This window comes from Protobothrops mucrosquamatus, unplaced genomic scaffold (assembly GCF_001527695.2).
Source record: "Protobothrops mucrosquamatus isolate PMUCROS unplaced genomic scaffold, P.Mucros_1.0 scaffold35, whole genome shotgun sequence".
Classification (NCBI taxonomy): Eukaryota; Metazoa; Chordata; class Lepidosauria; order Squamata; family Viperidae; genus Protobothrops; species Protobothrops mucrosquamatus.
This window is the reverse complement of record NW_015386419.1, coordinates 1,930,628-1,951,636: the sequence shown is the minus strand read 5'-3', so window position 1 is coordinate 1,951,636 and position 21,009 is coordinate 1,930,628. Positions and strand designations below refer to the sequence as shown.

Sequence of the window (21,009 nt, the reverse complement as noted above, 5' to 3'; positions counted from 1 at the left end):
TTAAGACATAATGCTAGTTTTCATAATTGAAGATAGCACCTTAACTAGGATATTACAATAGTTTAACAACTCTCCTGCTTATAAAACTTATGCAAACTACATAACCATCAGTATCATCACAACATATATAACAGTTGTGGCTTTCAGAATGATAACATAAACAACCTATAAGCATATAGAGGAATTTCTGGCAGCTAATTCTAAGCATTCTCTTCCATGGAATAGAGGAGTAAATAAGCCTGAAGAAAAATTAGTTGATAAAAAAATCCAATTAAAATGTTTTCAGCTGAAGTTTCTTTTTAAAATTCTCTGAAAAGGTTGGGAAATAAGTAAGTCCATCCTGATTCAAGTTTGCAGACTGAGGGATGCATAAATGCAAGAAATGTATGACTGAAGAAAACTGGACAATTAATTTTACAGTTTGGCAAGTGTAAAATATTATATAGAAAATATTAGTATATAAAATTTCATTGATGTCTAAAAAAATGAGATCATGTTTTGCATCTGCTTAGCATAAGGAGAAGAATGGGGAAAGTTCCATTACCATTTGTGTGGCCCCATATGGTATCCTGGGGGCTGGTGTTCTGTGGGAAAAAAAACCCTTTTCTTGATTTACAATTTAGATCATCTAATTTTGAAAATATGTACAATTCCTACACTCAAGTAGAAAAGGTTTTGCTTTGCAAAATTTTAACCTCCTACAAATGGAATAAGCAGAAATAGCAGGATGATTTATTGATTGATTCAATTTCTACAGCCACCCGTCTCAAACTGATGACACCGAGCAGCAAACAATCATAACCCTGATAAATTAAACATGGATTGAACTAAAACATGTTAACTGAATGTAGGTGAGGGAAGCAAATACAGGTAATCTTAACTTATGACCTGGAATTTTGGTTCTAATCATTGTCGTTGTTAAGTGAGATGCCCAGATGAGAGCTTCACTCAACAATCACAATCCTGGCTCTTTCAGTTGCAGTCATTAAGCGGGTGGGCAGGCAAGTCCCCTCCATGCACAGAAGAGAATTCCTGCACTGGGCTGTAGAAAAGGAGCTCAGATCTTTGTGATCTAAGTTTTGTTTCTCCAGTCCAGTGTTGAAGTTTCCCTCCCCTCTAAGCACAGAAGGGAACCTAGAAAGTTAGATCTTTGTGATCCAAACATTGTTTCTCCAACCCACCACAGGCCCTTCCTCTTCCCTCTGTGTGCAGAAAGGAACCGCTATACTGGGCTGGAGAAAGGAAGCTCAGATCTTCAGAATCCAAGCTTCCTTTCTCTGCCCCCCTCCAGGAGTCCCCCTCTCCTCTGTGTGCTATGCTTTCTATCCTTCAGAAATATTTTCTGGCTGGAAAGCTAGGGAAGGGGCAATGTTTCTGAAGGGTAGACAGGCTTTCCTAGCCTTCAGAAACATTGTGTTCATTAGCTGTTTGTTAGAAGCTACACAAAAAGGCAAAGCTATGTGGACTTGGGAATGGTGGGGCATGGAGAAGGCCAGGGCCTTCCAAATGTGGTGGGATAGAGAGAAGTAGGCAGGGAGCAGGCTGAGACCTCCAGGGCAGCAGCAACTTTGCATGTGCTAGTGGGCCAGGTGGGTAGCTGAGACGTGGGGTAGAGATCGGTAGGGAAGAGTTGAAGCACCCATCCAGCTGTAAGAGCCAGCGTGCTGCCAAGCACCCAAATGTTGATCACATGGCTGCAGGAGAATTGCAATGGCTGTAACTTCGGGCAGGGGTCATAACTCTCCTAAGTTGAGAACTACCTGTATTTGAATATTTGTATTATTTTTAATTTTGAGGAAAGGTAAGGTGAGGTGAGGTGAGGTGAGAGGAGGGGAGGGGAGGAGAATATTTATTTATTTATTTATTTTTGGTCAGGGTCTTCACTTTTATTTTTGCCTAAGATTATCCCTGCAGCAAATAATTTTACTAACCGATTTCAATCAAAGCATTGTGCAGATCTTTCCACTGGATTGGGACTGACTTAGCTTATCAATGATTTGCAGTTTCTCAATGATTCCAGTCTTACATTTTCCATCATACATTTTCATTTAAGTAGGAGAATCTTTGCTGTCAACCATTCCTTCATTTGACAGTGTTCATCATGGTTCCTTTCTAGGCACCCCTTTGTATAAAGATTTTCCGCTTTCTTTTCATCAATAACTAAAAATAATTATCATATTTATGCCAATGACATCCAAGTGTATTATTCTGCTCCAGTCCAGGATGATGCATTATAATTTTCCCTCTACAACTACTTTACTCAGATGGACATGTTCCTCCAGCCTTAAATTAGATTTAAAAACAAACTATTGTTTTTCTTCCCGATTGAATTCTTTTTCTTTTCCTCTTTTTAAAATTTTTTGAGAATTTTCAATTGTAGGCATCTTCTGTGGGAAAATACTTGGGAATTCTTGTTAATGAGAAACTTACTTAAAGATAAAACTACAAGGGTTTTTATGTACAACTTCTGAATTCATTTATTTCTTACTACTGTTCGCGAAATTGCTCCACGCCCTCTGGTTGGGTCTAGAACGGTCTGTGTAGTTTATGGACCTCTTTTAAATCACCCCTATTTTTTTTTCATCAGTCATTTACACTGGCTAGGACCTCAGGAACATTATCAGTTTAAATTGCTTGTGTTGACAAGAACATCCAATTCTTGATTAACCTAATATGAAATCATGGTTCTGTGTGTTCAGTTCACACATAGAATCAGCGCTGTCCAGTTCTTTTCTGCCTTAGAACAGCCATCTCATGTTTCTGAGCTTTTTCCCATCTAGCTCCTCCTATTTGGAAGTTATTCCCCCTTGAACTACTACACTTAGGATCTGATCTTCCAAGGCTTAAAAATACTTTAAAATGCTTCTTTTTTCAGGACCTTTATGCAATTGAAAGAACTTTTCAATATCAGTAGATGATGTTAATTAAAGTATGATAGTGTTGGGATTTGATATTTTAAATTGATTATGATATTGTTTTATTGTTTACATTGGTTTATAAATATTACAAATTATTTCCTTCTTTGTACTATGCTTAAATGCCTACTAAATAAAAATACCATTACTACTATTTGCATTTATAATCCATGAAAAGATAATCATTTTATTAGATTAATAACCAGTTAATCTTTAAGGACCTATCATATTCTTTCTTTTTGCTACATCGGACTGATGCTGCTAACTACCTCTTTGGATATTGAACTCTTAAAATTTAATTATCTTCCATAATCTGACAGATGTGCAATATGTATTTTAGCTCTTATTCTTTGATGAATGATGAATGATTACCTTTCTAATCATTTTGATTGTAATAATAAAATTGGGAAACCATCAAAATACTCAATAAAACTGCATTGTTTAATGTACTTGCATAGTGTATGTAGTGCATAATTACAAAACAGGGTATGTTACGACAAGAATTAGCAGCAAATTACACAAATTAATGGAGGAGAAGACTATCAATGGCTACCCATTGTAATATCTTCAGAATCCAGCTGCATGCCTCAGCATCTTGGAAATCAACAGAAAAAGAAAGTTATGGCCCTTATGTCTTGCTTTGGGGCATTCTTAAGATTTTGTTTATCTACTTTGGAAAGTAGATGCTAATGAGATATGGGCTTTACATTCTTTTAAATATTCTTCCAACTACTCTAAATATGTTTTACTAACTTCGTTTTCTCACTGTTGCTTACCTCTTATATACCCTCGCTATTTCGTCCTATTCAAATTTGTGGAAATATCCCAAATACATACTCACTTTCAGACCAAATAGCTATCTTTCAATAAAACAATAACTTGAGCACACATTTTTAATGTCCTTGTTGGAGAGATTCCCTTTTTTACAGCCAAGTCAACATGATCTCTTACCTTGATTTTTTCCCATCTTCTCACTCTCCTGAAGTTGCTCATCTCTGCCAGTTATTATGGTTTTGGGCTCTGACTTGGTAGATATGTTATTGTGATTATTGGAGGATGAAGCCAAATGTTCAGAGAATATCCCTGGATTCTGCTGGCCATTATGCTCCTCTAGCCCAGATACACCCACATCCTGGAAACCAGGAGAGGCAGCTGAAACTGATAGTTCTTTATTTATATGCCCAGGATCCTGTTTGATCAATTTGTGGCTGCCTGTTAAAACAGCTCTCCTGTAAGACATTGGGGAGGAGTGGACTTTTCCAGTAGCAGGGGGTGCTGGTATTAGATTCGTTAAATTGTTGGTAGTGGCCATCTGCTTTGTATGTTGCTTGGTTTGGCATAAATTAATGACTGGTCTGTTCATAGGAATTTTTATACCACCTTGAAAAAGCAACTGCTGAGAATAGATGGAAGATACAGATTCTCTCAACTGGGCACCATGTACCTTTGTTTGTGCTTTGTCTTTGTCTTCTTTCTCCATTTGACACAGATTCAGTAGCTGGTTGCTTCTTGGAATGGCTGTTTGAGTCTCCTGATCTTTTACCTCAGAGCCCCCCTGCAAGCTACAAATTTGTGCTTCGTCAGTACCTGACCCAATTTCCAATCTGCTTACGTTAGGAACATTACCCCAAATAATTTCTTTACTATTTTTGCAGCTGCCATTTCCCCATTCCCTGTCCCTGTTAACAGTGTTGGCTTTCTTCTCTGAAGAACACAATGGCCTAGGGACACCATGGCAATTTTTGATTACAAATTGCCGACTGCTGATGCCAGCTTCTTCACTGTCTGTCCTGTAGCTATCTGATGTGTCAGTGGTGCTACCTAAAGCTGAGTCCACATCTTCAGCACTAGTAATTTCACCAATATACGTCTCCCTGATGCATTCTGCAAAAACACGCTGCCGAGAAGGAAGGATCCACAATGGAGTCCTTTTGGGACCTAGAGGCTTTGTCCGTGAGTTCTCCTGGGAAGCACCAAGCTCTTTGTTTCCGTTAGTATGAACAGTATCACTGCCTCCAGGAAGGACATTGGCAATTTCATATTTGCCATTCCCATTTTGGTTGATTCTAGTGTCTGCTGAATTGTTGATATAAGACCCACAGGCACTACACTTCCTTTCTTTATTGACTTTTTCAAAACATCCTCCATTGCTCTGGTGAGTACGCATTTTTGCTCCCTGTCCCATGCTTTGATGTTCCCAGCTAGATTTCTTGATGCTACTCTCTTTACGCTGGAGGTCACCGTTTATATAGCCAGCAAGATCTGGTTTGGAGAGCAGTGGGCCCTGGCCAAGAGATAACAGAACTGAATCTAAGGGCCGTTTCTGACGTTGCTGCAGGCGTTCCAAATAGCGAACTTCAGCGTCCCTTGCAGATTCATCCTCAAAACGCACTCGAGACGATAGTCCTTGCTTCCTCTGCTGCCCATAGCTGGACTCACCACTAGATGAATCACTCTGGTTCCCACTAGTGTGTAAATTTTCATCCTTCAAAACAAAATCTTTTGCATCTGCAACAGAGGATCTACAGGTATCCCTAATGAACAAAAAAGGATTATTTTTTTATTACTTGGTGAAATTATCCACTTTGTTACTCTTTTCATCTATCTATAAACCTTTAGCACAGTGGTTCTCAACCTGTGGGTCGGGACCCCATTTGGGGTCGATCGACCATTTCAAGGGGGTCACCAAGCAAGGCTGTCCGCCATTTTTTTTGTCCGCCATTTTTCCCCCTTTTCTGGCAGGTGCCTTACCTCCCTTGGGCTGGGCCAGCTGGTGGTCAGCCTGCTCCGTCTCTGCCGCTTGCCAGCTACGCCTCGGCCGGCGCAGGGGGTGGAACCACGCATGCGCGGTGCTCCCAGGCAGGGAAAGTCCTCGACTTACGACTGATTGGGTAGTCCTCGACTTACGACCGGTTTAGTCCTCGACTTACGACCGGTTTAGTCCTCGACTTACGACCGGTTTAGTCCTCGACTTACGACCAGTTGGGGTCGCGGCATTAAAAAGGTTGAGAACCACTGCTTTAGCAGAAGGCACTGTTTGTCTTAATGGCCACCCATTGCAGCCTAATGAAAAACCAAGCTTTCTAACATTGCTCAGGTCTTCACTACCTAAACTCATTTTGCCAGTGAACAAAAATAAAACAAAAAATATACATCAGATCAACAAGAGATCTAGCATTTTGTTACAGTCCTAATAATGTGGGAAACTGCTGACTCAAATAACTGATTGGGTCAGGAGCATTGCTCACATTCTAAAACTGGTCTTGATAATGTGTAACAAATCAGCAAGATGCATGTATACTTCTAAATGAAGAATAACATAGGATTGTAAAATGGCAGGGATATGCTGTGGAAAGTAACAAAACAAACAGTTGAAATTGCTTGGAGATAATATAAGACATAATCAGGTAATATCTGAGGACAAAAATTAGTCTCAAGTAGGGCTCACATTCAGCTGCAAACCAAATTCAGATCTATTTACTTTTATAGGCAAAAGTAAATAATTATCAGACTCTGGTAGAATATATGTTACAGTGAGGAAAGGGCAATGCTTGTGAATGCATTTAAAGACGTGTATTTTACAGCTATATATTAATTTGTTTTTCACAATTAGCTGGGCTCCAAAATATTTTTTGCAGGAATTGAAGTGTTCTGTCAATTTTTAAAGAAGGGGAAAGGGGAAAAAAAACATGGAAACCAGTTTTTTCACTAGCTGCTTTGTCATTGTAGAACGGGGGTGTCAAACTGCTGCCTGCGGGCCAGACGCGTTCATCCGGAAGCCGCGCCCACCCCATTGCCGGCAATGGCAAAACCATCCTGATACATTGCGCGATGTCACATGACATCACGAATTTGACATGTCTGTTGTAGAATATACCATCTCCTGAAATCCATATGGCCTCCTCCTTTTGTAGATGCTTTTAAGTATTAGCATTTGGAGTTGTTAAGATATGCAACAAGGATTATCTCTAATATTTGTTTTTGCCAATTCCTTATCTTTATATTATTGCAGTGATTATGTCACAATGATTATTTTAATGAGTTTACTTGGATGATAGCTGCCCAGAGTCTCTGGAACTGAATGAGATATAAATATTAGCAAATAAATATTTGTTTTATTTGTGTTTAAAATAAATGTTGATGCATTTGATGCATGAGAAGGTTTGTGCAGAAAGAAAATTGAAGCACTAAAGCATGTGGTTCACAATACAAATAGCAATTTTTATAAAGTTTAAACTGTCCACTATTTTTGAAAAACTGAATTTTATAAAACGTCTGTGATGTTCAGAAAACATTTAAGTCTTATGTATCCTCATCATTAAATAATATTGCAAAGGACATCAAGCCACAGGACAAATAATTTCATTTGAATCTCACTCTATTCTATAGCAATATTTGAATCAAATGTTGTATGTTTACTTTCACTGTTTCTTTCAGGTACATAATTTTTGAGCTCTGAATCAACACACATACATTTCTTTAATCTATCTTTTTCATTTTTGTGCAGCATTTCATTTGTAAGATGAAAACTTGAAATATGGTTATAGATGTCAAGAACAAAGAGACTGGAAAGCAACTAGAACCAAATGGCATATACTGGAAAAATAACTCACACAGCCTTAACTGGCCTCTTCCTTTTCATGTCAATCCAGTCCAGATCTTCAAGGCTACCAAATGGAAATGACCACACTTACCTCTTTTCTGGGGGGGCAGTAAGTAGGATGTTATGGCTAGCTCTGAGTGGGTTTGTCCTGGCCTTCATACGAGCTCTCTGTAGCAGCTGCTTGGCCTGTTCATGCCTGGGGCTCAGCTCCAGCTTTTGGTTAGGAACAAAGACCCTGCAGGCAAGGCAATGGGGAACAAACAATGGTGGATTAGTGGGGAGAGAGGAAAATACAGATTAAGAATGATTTAATGATGAGAGTGGCAGCATTGTGGAAAGACAACATAGTTGTAGAAGATGGTATTTTTAATGGCCAACATATTCTCAAGCAGATTAATGATCTGACAGCAGGCTAGCCAGAATATCAACAGTAGGAAGACAGTAGCAATGCTAAAATGTTCGAGAAAGATATATGCAAAACATTAATAAAATAAACATAAAGGCAGGCATTTGATATATATATATAAAAATTAGCAATCATTTGTAGTCACCAGGGTTCTAAAAATGGGACTTATGAGCCAGTTTCAAAGTTCCAATGTTTGGGCTCCTCTTGAAGTCATGTGCACTTAGCCTGCATTTATATTTATGGCTGTTTGTAGGCCCCGCAGTGATGTGATTGCAATTCACAACGTATTTACTGGAAACCGGACATTTACTTCCAGTTTCCTGCAAAAATTGTCACATAGCAAACAATGGCTTACCTTAACAACTGTGGCATTGTTAAGGCCTTAGGATCAATTTGATCACATGGTAAGCCACTTAATGGCAGTCATGACTTACGACCATTATTGCAGGCTCAATTATGCATAGAAATGTTCTTTGGCAGGTATTTTGCAGACAATACTATCTATATATGCCCACAACAGCCAAAGAGACAACCAAGCACAATATGCTGAGATCTCTTAAGAGAACAAATATAAAATAGTGGATAAAACTGAAAAACAAATGGTTTTCCCACAGATCAAATGTAAAAGAGAACTTCTGAATATTGCCTATTTCTACATTTTGTAAGGTATGGCTTGTCTAACCAGCAAAATATAAACAGAATAGTACAATATTTTCATTTACTATGTCTTTTTATAATTATAAATTTATTATTATATTATCCTTCTTTCTTCAGGGAATTAATTCCTCCCCTACCAATATTACCTCAGCTTTTCATTATTCCTAAAACATATTGCTGCTTCTTTAAACATTTGCCCTATAGTGATTTGCCATCTTATCATGTGACCCATTTTCTCCCCTACCAAGCTTACCAGTATACTCAGACATTTCCCATTTGTCTTGATCATAATCTTTATAATTACTTTAATCAGCTTAGTGAGTCACTTTGGTTGATCCAAGTTTAACTCTTTCAGCTTAGAATGTGTTTGCCCACGGAGGCTAGTAATATGCATACTGCTTGTTTTTGCAGGTCTCGTTCAGACATGAACAGACAAAGCATGTCTCCAATGATGCTTGGCAACCTATCTGAAATATCATACTTCCTTTAAATTCTTCAGACACTGATCCCAAAGAAACACCTCCAATGCATCCAGGAGGGACTGATTATTTATGTATGTTTATTTAATATTTAGCCTTTTATTCAGCAGCTCAAGGTAGAATGGATAGCTCTTCTAGGATGTAGGTCATGCTGAGAGAAAGAATGTCCGAAAGCCATTCTGGTGTCTTCCAGAAGTCTAACTAGATGGGAGACTTAGCCTTATCATCCCAAATAACACTATGATGATACATTTTCCCTCAAAACACTTTGTTTCAAATACCCCCCCCTCTCTCTCACACACACACAAGGCTCTAGTCTAGATCATATTATGACTTAATTTCTAGCGTCATTTGTACTATCCAGATCTCCAATCTTCTTCAATGTATAGTTTTAGAAAGCTTCTTTTCGTAGAGTTCATCTTTAGAATTACATGTACAATCTACTTGCCTTTTTTGTACTCTCTCAGACCATACAGAAGACACATATATCATGCCCTTGTTTTATGAGATTTTATGTGACTTCCACTTTCCTTCTTGGGGAGGAATTTCTCCAGTTTCAAACACAGTGGACCCTGTGAGGTGGTTTACTTATACTGATCACCAGGAGGCAGCATATGACAGCTGTTGTCCTTACTTGGGACTCATCAGGCATACGTAGCCAGGGATCCTTCTAAGGGGCTCAAATCTCTGCCAGGAATTGAACTCATGGTGTACTGTAGATTACTTCCTTATAGGGATTCACAAAGAGAGAAAGAAACAATCAAACATCTCTCCAGAGAGACACCCAATCTCTGCAGCACTGCACTGCTGCTATGTATACTTTATTAACTCTGAGTAGGTGTCTGGTTTAGAGATAAGAGGAAGAAGAAACAATTGAGTCAGATTTTTGGAATTGTTCTTTATATGAAATGAATATATGGATATTATTTTATTAGCTCTGCTTAGCTCTCTTTATTTAGTTTGGGACAATAAAATACCTCTAAAGCAGTGGCTCCCAACCTTTTCTATACCCCGCATCCTTAGAACGCTTCTTATATATTCTTGCACCCCTTACAAAAGTTCGAAATAACAGCAACGAATTATGCATATACACTATAATTTTGAAAACCCAAGTTTTCGCACCCCCTGGAATATCGTCTCCAACCCCAAGGGGTGTGAGCACCCCTGGTTGGGACCTCCTGCTCTAAAGTTAGTGTTGACTCCTGGCAACTGCCAGTCCTTGCAGTTTACTTGGCAATTTTTTCAGAAGTGGTTTGCCCTTATCTACTTCCTAAGGCTGAGAGAAATTCAGCTCACTTCATACCTAAACAGGAATAGAACTCAGTTTCCCAATTTCTTACCTGTTGTCTTAACCAGTACATCAAACTAGCTCTGATCAAACACTTAGGATGAACTTCATATAAAGTCAAATTTCAGAAATATTTTAGAACTGACCTTTCTGCCTTTCAAGTTGGACATTTTCTAGTTTTTCAAATGCCCTATTTGATGGATAGTGGCTATGTTTGATTTTTATTTCAAATATATATTGCAACTTCAATTATATATAATACTTGAATATACATTAATACATGGAAACATGTCGATTTCTGTGCTAAGAATGTTATTCATTTCTTCTGGATGATTTGGGAGCATCAAAAATAAATATGTTTAGATTTATTACATAGTAATTTCTAACCTGTACTCGTCGCCTTATTATTTCCTCCCCCAGTCCAACTCTGCCCTGCTGATTTTTGATTAGGGCCCATGGAATGCTATGCAAAATAGAACGCAGCCAGTGACTAGTGATCATAGAATGTGACTACTACTAACATTACAGGAATGGGGCAAGTGATTAAATCTATTTTGCAATGTCACAACACAAGTACAAAAGGGCGAAGCTTGTATTGTAATAACACAACAAAGATCTTGTTATTTCTGCATCATTGAATTTAGGAATGGACAATTATACATGACTCTTCACACAAAATGTTTGTTTCCTTTAGGCCTACAGAATGATTTATCATTGGAGTTGATGTTACATAATAATTCAAGAAGTCTTGATTGAAATTTTGCTTTGGCCATAAACCAGCTATTGTGGCATTTGGCAAGCCACTGCTTCTAGCCTCAGCTCTTCACAGCAATAATTTTTGGATAATGCTGACCTAGAGTGATACATAATATTACACACTGAAAAGATCTGCACCTGCAAACTTACATGATTATCAGAGGCGATTTAAAGACTAAAATGGGCCTTTCAAATGAGGTCATTTATGCATTTTCAAAATTGGTCCCCAGAGCTGGCAAAGGGCCTACTCTGTCTTCAAAGTCCTCCCTAGACAATAGGAATAATCTACCATATGGATTGTGCAAATGTCATTCAGACTAGATTTATTTATTCTTAATGAAGTTATTCTGAGTGACCACTCTGGCCAATTCTCATCCTACTCAGATGATAAATTGTCAGCTGCAGATTACAGTATAATTTATTATAGTGCACATAAATCATTTACTCCAGGGTCCTCTGAAGCTGCAGCCCAATCCCATTCTCTTGAACCTTCTTACCAAAGGGACCGCTGCCTCTTTAAGAGACAGTGGAATGACCCCTTCACTCAAGGCTGAATTCACAACCACTTGGAACCAAACAATTACCTGTCTCCCAAGATGCTTTAACCAACCAGGAGAGACATGGAGCTAATAAATAGGTGGCCATCCTCACAGCCTCAAGGTCTCAGGGAGGATGGTGTTCTACAGGAATGGTGTTGCCACAGAGCAGGCATGATTCCTGAGTCCAACAAGGTAACATTGTTTGCTAGAGAGGATTCCATTGAGCTGTTTACAGTAGGCACAAGGGACAATTATATACCTAAATGGTGGGTGAACATTACAAGTAAACTATGTTCTTTTGTCACCTGTTTTTCCTAATATTTGAGCTGGATAAAGCCAAAGAAATAATTAAGCAATGAATCGACACTACTGAGTTTCAAAATGAGTTAAGCCAACCCTCAACAATCTTGGAATGTGTATTCAGAAAAAATCCTTTATATGGGGATTATGCCCATTTGACTCAAGCAAAACTGAATTAGGAGCTTTAGGAGCATTTTCTATGCTGCATATTTTATTCTAACCAAAAGAAATATTACTTCAGTAACTTTTTAAAAATTGCCCAAGATATTTTACAGTGTACATTTTACTTTATATGAGACAAAATATGAAAGCTACCTATCAAGTTATCAAATTCTGCTACTTATTGATAAGGATATCCCATTAAACCCTGGGTTTTAATGATTTGACTTGTTTATGATAATAGAAGTACTGTCTTTAGATAATATAACATATTATAAAAAACACACCCCAATTTTGTTTTTTCTCTATCCCTCCCTCTTTCTTTTTAATTCTTTTTTCTTTGCTTTGTTGTATGTTATACTTTTTTGAAATTTAATAAAATGTTAAAAACAGATAAGGACATGCCATCAGAAGGTAACCATTTTATGACCGGATGAGTAATCTGGATATATTAGGTAACTATTTGGGTAAAATTGGATACTAATATTTCTCTTTATCTACAATTTGGATAAAATTGGATACTAATATCTGTAATTTTACTGTGTCTAGTCTATCAACACAATGCAATTTTCTTTTTGTTGGATTATCATATGAAGTCATACTAAAATTGCATTTAAAGTACTTTGTAAAATCTTAAATAAAATGTTCAAAGTCCAAGTATTGCTTAGTCTAATCAATGTTACACTTTAGATTTAAAAGGGAAATGATACACATGTATATATTTTGTTAGAAGCCTTGCTGCTTTTCAAGTATAAAAATTGAAGATATTTATAAATTCAAGATGGAAGGGTGCTTGGATAGACAGACAGCTATGCATGAATTATATAATTTTAGAGCTACAGTATATTTGATTTAACATTTGATTATATATTAAAAAATATTTCAATTCATATATTCTACATACATTTCCTAGAAATGAATGCTAAGTATTTGCAGCATTGCATGTCCTTTATTTCTAGAATACTACCCTTTGCTCATTTTGCAATTGTTTATATTCCACACAAACCTCTTATCATTTTCATAAATTTGATATGAACGTCAGTTACAGAAGTGTCATCTTGAGATAGTACATTAAACTCAATAAACAAATATCTACACCAATGTTCCCTTGTCTCCCAAATTCAGAAAATGAGTCCATAAACACCTTAAGTGTTTCTAACTCTTTCCCCTCCTTATCCTGATTTTTTATTGTTGCTGTTTCTTAGTTCAAAAATATTAAATGGGAAACAGGTATGATACAAAACAAAATATCAACTAGGACAACATCTTCATTTACAGAATGGCTGTGGATTCGACCTAAGTTCCTTAAACATTGCTAATATGCATAAAAAGTGGATGGCTGCAATTCAGTGCTTAATTTGGAAGTGATGCTATCTGTCCAGAATAAAATGACTGAAATAATCTGGAATGACATCCCAGGGAGCTAGATGCCATTCATGAAAAGGCAACTTTGACAGTTCATAGTGATGCCAGTATTTTGGGCCTGCCAACCTTATGTGGAGGCCAATCTGCAAGCAAATCTTGTTGTTGTTGTTAGTTGTGAAGTCATGTTCGACCCATCGTGACCCCATGGACAACGTTCCTCCAGGTCTTCCTGTCCTCTATCATTTTCTGGAGTCAAATCTACATGCTCTCAACATTCTGTACATGCTTTCTAGTATCAAAGCTTTGCCTATAGCTGTTCTATGGTGCTACTTTGCAAACATTTTCTCCCATTCATTTCTCAATTATTTCAGTTTAGTCAATTCATTACACTCTGAAAGAAGTACAATGTGCCCTTGAGTGTTCTGTGAGTACTTATAAATTTATTTTAAGAGACAATATATAAATTTTAAAACAAAATTAAAATATATCTATAAAACAACCTACTAGAATCCTTGAGCAAAGTCCAAAAGGAGCAATCTACTTTTAGGTTTTAAGGAAGTATCTAAAGTTATATAAAATGTGGTAATGTCTAAAATTAGAAAAATGTGATGGTATCTAAAATCCATATAAAATGTGACGTGTAAAATTACATAAAACATGATAAAATCTAAAACCACATAAAATGCATCTGTGTTGCAGGAACTTGGCACAGCAGATTCCAGCAGATGTTATATGCTGCTGTACAAAACCTAACCACATGCTCTGTAATAAAATAATTCTATCAGCAGCATCTGGACATAGGTCAAGTCTGAATAACCAGGGTATCTGCTGATCAGAGGGAGGATAAATCTGTGCGTCTCTGTAAAAGGAGCAATGATGAAGGACATATTAGGTGGTTTCCATCCCTCCAGAATCGCAGGAACAAAGTCTTTCAGCTCTGTATTAAAACATAGAGTTCTATTCCCCCCCCCCCCCAGGATTAGGTAAACAATCAGAAGCAACAAGGAGGAGTGGAACATTAGAAAACAACTAAGTTGTGCCCTTTGGACTATCAATCTCTCTTTTTTCAAAATTCCTAATATGGCCTGAAAGAAGTTAAACATTTTTTTCTGCATGTATTTTGATAAATGCATATTTAGGGCAAACGCCAAGCTGAAAAACTTTTAAAATATTGCAGGATCCAATCTGAATCAGTCACCGGAACCAGAGGTTTAGTTTTCCAAGCTTTCAGACTTGTGCTGGAGCCCATCCTCAGGGAACTTCTCTCTCTCACCAGGACGCGTCCTGGTGACCACACATCCTGGTGAGAGAGATATTCCCTGAGGATGGACTTCAGCATGAGTCTGAAAGCTGGAAGACTACATCTCTGGTCCCGGTTCCCGACTCAGATTGGATCCTGGGATACGTATATTTGCCTTCGTTAATGAGTTTTAAGATATGTTAGTATAGTGGCCACTGTCATTTAGAAAAACTCTTTTTTCCCTAACTGAGAACTGGAAAACCCCATAACACCTTAGCTTAGTTAAAAGTTGGACTTTGAAGAAGCAGGACAGAAAGAATGTTGATGTTTTTGAACGTTGTATTGGAAAAGGCTCCTGAGAATATTGTGGACAGCCCAAAAAACAAATAAATGGATCATTGAACAAATCAACCCACTCAAGACACAAATCCCCAGAATCAAATTATCCTATTCTCGATACATTATGCAAATACTGGAAAAGGCTCTAATGCTGGGAAAGGTGGAAGAAATAAAACAAAAGGGGCGATCAGCAGCAGAATAGACATAATTACAACTAAATTAGGTGCAATAGATGCACTATTAGAAGACCTGAAAGACCATGTTAGATACACATCTTCATAGAAAAAATCTACATGGTCAAAAATGATTTCATGGCATATAATCAAACAAACAAACAACCTTAGTTTAGTAGCTCTGGAATCTTACCGATAGTCTTCAGAATCCTGTAAGGAGACATTAGAATCCCAGGCTCCATCGTTTGGCACAATCTCTGTAATCATGTGACAAAAGAAGTACTTAATTAATTTTGTTAATTTTAATCCGAAGAAACATAGCAGGATATTCAAAAGATACTCTTTGTTTCAGTGTTCTTCAATGCCAATATATTTTATCCATTTTTTCATGTGAATGTGGACCTAGTGATCTTTTTGCCCATCCGCACTCAATAATTTCCCTACAAAGGAGGTATTTGCCACCAACAATAATTATTTAAATCATTTATTTATTTACATTAAAAATTTTAAGATAAGGAGAAAGAAGGAAAAAAAGGAAAAATAAAGTACAAAATAGATAAACAGGGAATGTCTAAATTTCCTAGAATTAGGTTACCCATGTCCATATTTCATTAATAGCAACAGTATAGAATACAATATAAATAAAAAATGCGAGAGTAAATTTTTTCTGAGAAAAAGATTTTAGAGTAAAGAGAAACTTAAATTTCATATAGTACAAGCTGATATATAACATTATAACTCCAAAATGTGTTCAAGTTTACTTAAAGTCTATATCAGATTTACTTCTGAAATACAAAGTTATTTTAAACATTGAAGCATACTCTCACAGCTTAATTAACCATTCTTCTGCAGTAGGAATTTAGCATACTTTCCAATAGTACCCTTACAGCACTTGCTATATACAGAGCTAATTCACTATACTTTGTGGGAATGTCAGATTTAGTAATATGTAATAGAAAAATAGAAGATTTGAAATTCAGTTTTTAAAATGTGTGTCAATCTATTATAAATAATTTTCCAAAGATTGTTGAATTTTACCATATTGCTATCAAATTTGGATAAAATTATCCAACCCATTACCTCTACAAAAATATTTAAATAATAAAATGTCAATTTCAGCAACCAATTCTGGAGTAACATACCACCAGTAAAACATCTTGTATCAGTCTTCCTTCACTTAGCAGATATTTCTTTGTGCTCTGATAAAGAAACATCTGTCACTGCCTAGAATTGAACTCTCAACCTTCCAAATGGGAGGCGAGTGTCTTCACCTCTAAGCTACCTTGCCACTAATCTTTAGACTACCAATATGCCCACTGAAATTGTTATCAGAGCTGTTGATACTTTGAAAATTATTCAGAAGTGCTTCAGATCTTTCAGAATTTACACTGTGATATTTAAAGCAGCTCATTTTTTTTCAGGCTACTGCGTGCCTTCTTTAAGTCTTAGGTAAAATCCTGGAAAACATTCGGCTGTTTGAATGCTTGGACGTGGACAGAAGCAATTATTTTGAATAGTTTTCGAATGGTATGAATTGAAGCATCATGCAAGTATCAAATTAGATAGAACATTATATGTCAATTGTCAAGTCAATAAATAAAAATTCAAACAGTAGTTCACACTGTTAGTCACTTATTTTTAACATCAATCTAAAAGTTTTCTCAAGTAACTGCACAGTTATACTTTCTTATCTCATAATCCTATATGAAGGGTGCTGAAAACTCTTTTGCATGTGTGTGTGTGTGTGTGTGTGTGTGTGTCACCATGTCCATTAGAAAGAATAGAAAGATTTTAACCAATTGTTGACATTTTTAAGTATTCCCCAAATATAGCATGAGAAGGATACACAGGGAAATGTCAGGATTCAAGTTCATAACGTCTTATGTGTTGCCCTTCCTTTCCCTACCTATTAAGTTTAGAACCAAACATTTTTTTGTCTTTTTTTAAATGGAGGGATTGGTCAGAACCACAATGAACATGTAATTACTTTCACATTTTCTTCTTTGTTACAATCCCACAGAAAATCAATGACTATTATTAATAAATGTAAGGAATGAGAATAAAACACCCGAGAAAAGGTCAAATGCAAGGTAAAATGGATTCTGGTTTTATCATCAGATTTTACTTCTCTTGGAGATCCAGAGAAAGAGGTAAAAAATCCCCAAAGTTTAGATCAAAACCCAACAGTAGAATAACCCAAAAGATGAACTGTGAAAAAAAAAAGGAGAGGGAGCTGGTTATGTTACAGATTTTCTTGCTGTAATAGTTTCTGAGACATTTTATCACCTATCCAAACTTCCATTTTTATCACCCCATTTTCATCACATCAACATACCATTATTAGGCCCATTATTTCCAAGGTTTTGGGTTTCCTTCCGGTAAGTATCCAAAGTATGTGGTTCCTGTGAGCAACGGCTGTTCAACTGTGATGTGCTCAGCATCTCCTGCAACTTAGACCGGTTTCTTTCCACTCTCTCTGCTAAAGATAAAGTACTGACATTGCTGCTGCTACTGCCAAGACTGTCCCAGCTCTCTGTTCTCCATATCCTCCCAGCTGATGCCATCTCAGACGTGTCATTCCTTTTCATAAAAGAACTGCCGTCAAACTCCTTAGGGCGAATTAGATGGTTTTCTTTACCATTTGTTTCTTCAAAAGATTTTGGAATAAAGGAAAGGTCTTTCAAAGAGCCAATTCCAGAGATGGCACTTAAAGATGTCTTGTTTGTGGCATTTTCTAAAGAACACTTTTTATCTGGTATGTCTCTTCCGGGCAGCCTCCTGAATTCTTTTGGTAAGCTCATGCCTGTGGGCTCTCCTGTTTCCATAGATTGTGGGTCAAAATCATTGATGTATGGCTCTGGAAGGACTGTTCCCTGAGATTCCTCCTGCAACTGATGTGGGTACTCAGTGCTGTCCAGCAGCAAATCTGTCAAATAAGTGCGGATTTGAGCTTGTGGCTCCACTACTGCATTTTGAAGAGCAGGGTCTGTTGGTGGCTTTCCGTCGCATGCTTTAAGCTTCTTTAGAGAAGCCTCTTCCTGGGATGTTGCTTCAGTTCGCTTGTTTATGAGGTTCCTTTTCTCTTTAAGAGCTTTAACCTTGGACTCCAAAACAGAGGTGGACTTACTTACAGACCCTTTGTGTCCCACTGGAATCCAAGTTGGCCCACTAAGAGAAAAATTATTTACGTGTTCAGGGCACTTGTCAGGCTGTTTGGGTCTAGAAGTATTTTTAGCACACTGCTTTAGGCTGCCTATTCTTTCTTCAGGAGAGAAATTTTCCTCCATGGTCTTGTGTCCAGCTGATAACAAACCTTCTGGGGGAAAAACAAAAATTGTTTGAGCAAAACCTGCTTGCTTTGCTTGAGAACATTTTCCAAAGTTAATATCTGCTAGAATGGGCTGATACCTTCTGTCTGGGGAAAGACCTTTGCACAGAGCTGTATACTAAAAATACTAATACTCCCCAAAGTATGCAAAGTTCTGTACAATATAATCTGAACTCCAGCAAATTCACATGTCATTAATTATGTACACTGTATTCTAATTTCCTTAAAGGGAAAACTCTGGTGCCCTAAAGACCTCTCTCATTATTGCTGACAACAATGCTTCTATTGCCTGCTAAAATATTTAAATAACTACATTAACGTTACATTACATTTTTGCCAAGAAAATCTGAACTTTACAACCTGTACAGCTTTATACAAATTAAAAGCTTCCAATTTTGTAGGTTTATGTTGTATATTAATATTTTACCTAGTCTGCTCTGGTTCTGCTAACCAGAGCCCTATTATTTTTCAGGGCCCTAAACTTTTCCTTTATTCAGTTCCTACACTCCACAACCCAGCAGGCAGGCATGGTTCTGAGTATATATCTATAGTTATTGAAGCAAATGTGTATCTGAAGTTATTGCATCACAAAAGCTTGCTTCTGGCCATTGGACACAATGCCCTGGGGGCCACCATATTATAAGGTTATAAGCTTATAATAAGGTAATTAAAATAGCTTCCTTCAAAAGTAGAGTGGCTCAGAAGTAAGACATTTGAGATGCCTTGGGATGAAACATATTTAGCAGCTTAACAAGGGATGTTATTGGAAAACAGTTAAAGGAAGTGTGCTCTCAAGCATATTTCAGGAGCAAGATGTGAAAGTGTGGAATTGAAGCCGAGGAGCAATGCAAAAGAGAGGAACATTTTATAGGAATTCTACTTCATGATTAGAAATAAGGGCTGAACTCTTGTAAATATTGGATATGGCCCAGTAATAATTTCAGCAACTCGGTCTCTGGGGCCAGGCTACCTCCCAAAGAAGTTAGAGAGGAAATTTGCCTACACCCAAACTAAGCAAAACATCAACTCTGTAGCACTAAACAGACTCCCTTTTCTCTAAAGGACTGCAAAATTATTGGTTTAACACTCAACACCTTTTGATTAGGGAACCTTACTGAGCATAAATCCTTAATTTATAAACTTATGGGGCATTCTCCTTCCAATCCTTGCCCAGATTCTAACTAGGGGAAACTTTTTTCCATGCACTTTAGCAAGAAAAGAGCAGGAGATGAAAAGTTTCAGTGGAAGAGCAACAACGTTACCATCTCCTAAGGAGACCAACAGAAATACTCACCCAGCTTTTGGAAGTTCCTTCCTAGGAAAAGAAAGGGGAAGGAGCGCTTCAGCGCCCGCTCCGAAAACTCACCTTCTTGGGAAGACTAAGTTCATCCAAGGCAAAAAGGTTTGTGAGAATGGCTGCCCATTTCTCAGAGACCGGCTAACTGAAGAAAGGAGGCACTAAATTAATTCTCAAGAAAAAGAGGACTTGCTTCGAGCTTCCTCCTTCCGGCTCTCCGAGATGCGGATCATCTTTTCAAATGAATATTGCCGAGCGAGGTGTGTTTGTCTCCCGCTTTCTGACGGCCCACGCTCGGATCGCTCATTAGAAAAAGTGCCCGGGACCTTGGCAAGAGGCCTCAACGCGGCGTTTGGAGCCGAGAACAGGCGAGAGAGCAGAGCAGCCGAAGCCTCCAATCCTCAGGCGGGGGATCTACGGCTCTGCCAAAGTTAGTGAACTAAGCGAGCCCCCTTTAGGCCTCAGCCCGTCTCGACGCGCAGAGAAACGCTGCTTCCTGCAGGGGCTTTCGGCCCGTCGCCTCCCTCAAAGAAAGCGAGATGCGAAGGCAGGCAAAAGTGGGGGGGGGGGGGAACCGCCTCCTTGGCTGGAGTTGGAGTAACTCTTCTCAGCAGCAGTATGACCTCTCCTCCCACTTTCCCCCCTCCTCCTCCCCCCCCTCTGCTTCTTCCAGCCAGCCAGCCAGCTGTGTACAAGGAAAGCCTTCGCCTTGGGAGCCAGAACGGGCGTTTGGACTGCTGGAAGCTGCATACCAGGCAATCCAACCAACAATCATTCCCGCTAACCACAAGAACAGGCTGCTCCCAAAGCCTTGCCTGTTTAGCAGGGCTCTGAGTTGCCATGGCGACGGCTCAGTGGAGCCGTCCAGCGGAAGGAGGAGGAGGAGGAGGAGGAGGGCCGGGGGGGGTGGGTGGGAAAAAGGTACCAATGTGGCCCAGGGAATTTCATTCAAATATAATTCCCCTTGACTGGCCAAAGAATGTTCTTAACATATTTACAGTCTGTAACTCTATACTTCAAGGCCACATCTTTTTCCTAGTCTACTGAGGAGCATTTTGAGACAGCAGACAAGAGGAGGGGTGAGGGCAAGTTAGACCATCTCTGAGTGTTATTCAGGAATGCTCTTTAGTTTAGCTTCCTTTTATTATTTTTTTTACAAAAACCT

At 38.1% G+C, this 21,009-nt stretch overlaps 1 protein-coding gene across 1 annotated transcript in view; it reads right to left on the bottom strand.

Moving 5' to 3' along the window:
* KIAA1614 (KIAA1614 ortholog) overlaps positions 1-18,506 on the bottom strand; it is a 35,770-nt gene extending 17,264 nt beyond the window's left edge. Inside the window, exons 1-4 of the mRNA XM_029283200.1 lie at positions 17,555-18,506; positions 15,413-15,476; positions 7,610-7,753; positions 3,867-5,449 (exon numbers count right to left, since the gene is read on the bottom strand). Coding sequence (XP_029139033.1) covers positions 3,867-5,449; positions 7,610-7,753; positions 15,413-15,476; positions 17,555-18,506 — 2,743 coding nt within the window. The remainder of the gene's footprint in view (positions 1-3,866; positions 5,450-7,609; positions 7,754-15,412; positions 15,477-17,554) is intronic.
* Between the last annotated feature and the right edge of the window lie 2,503 nt (positions 18,507-21,009).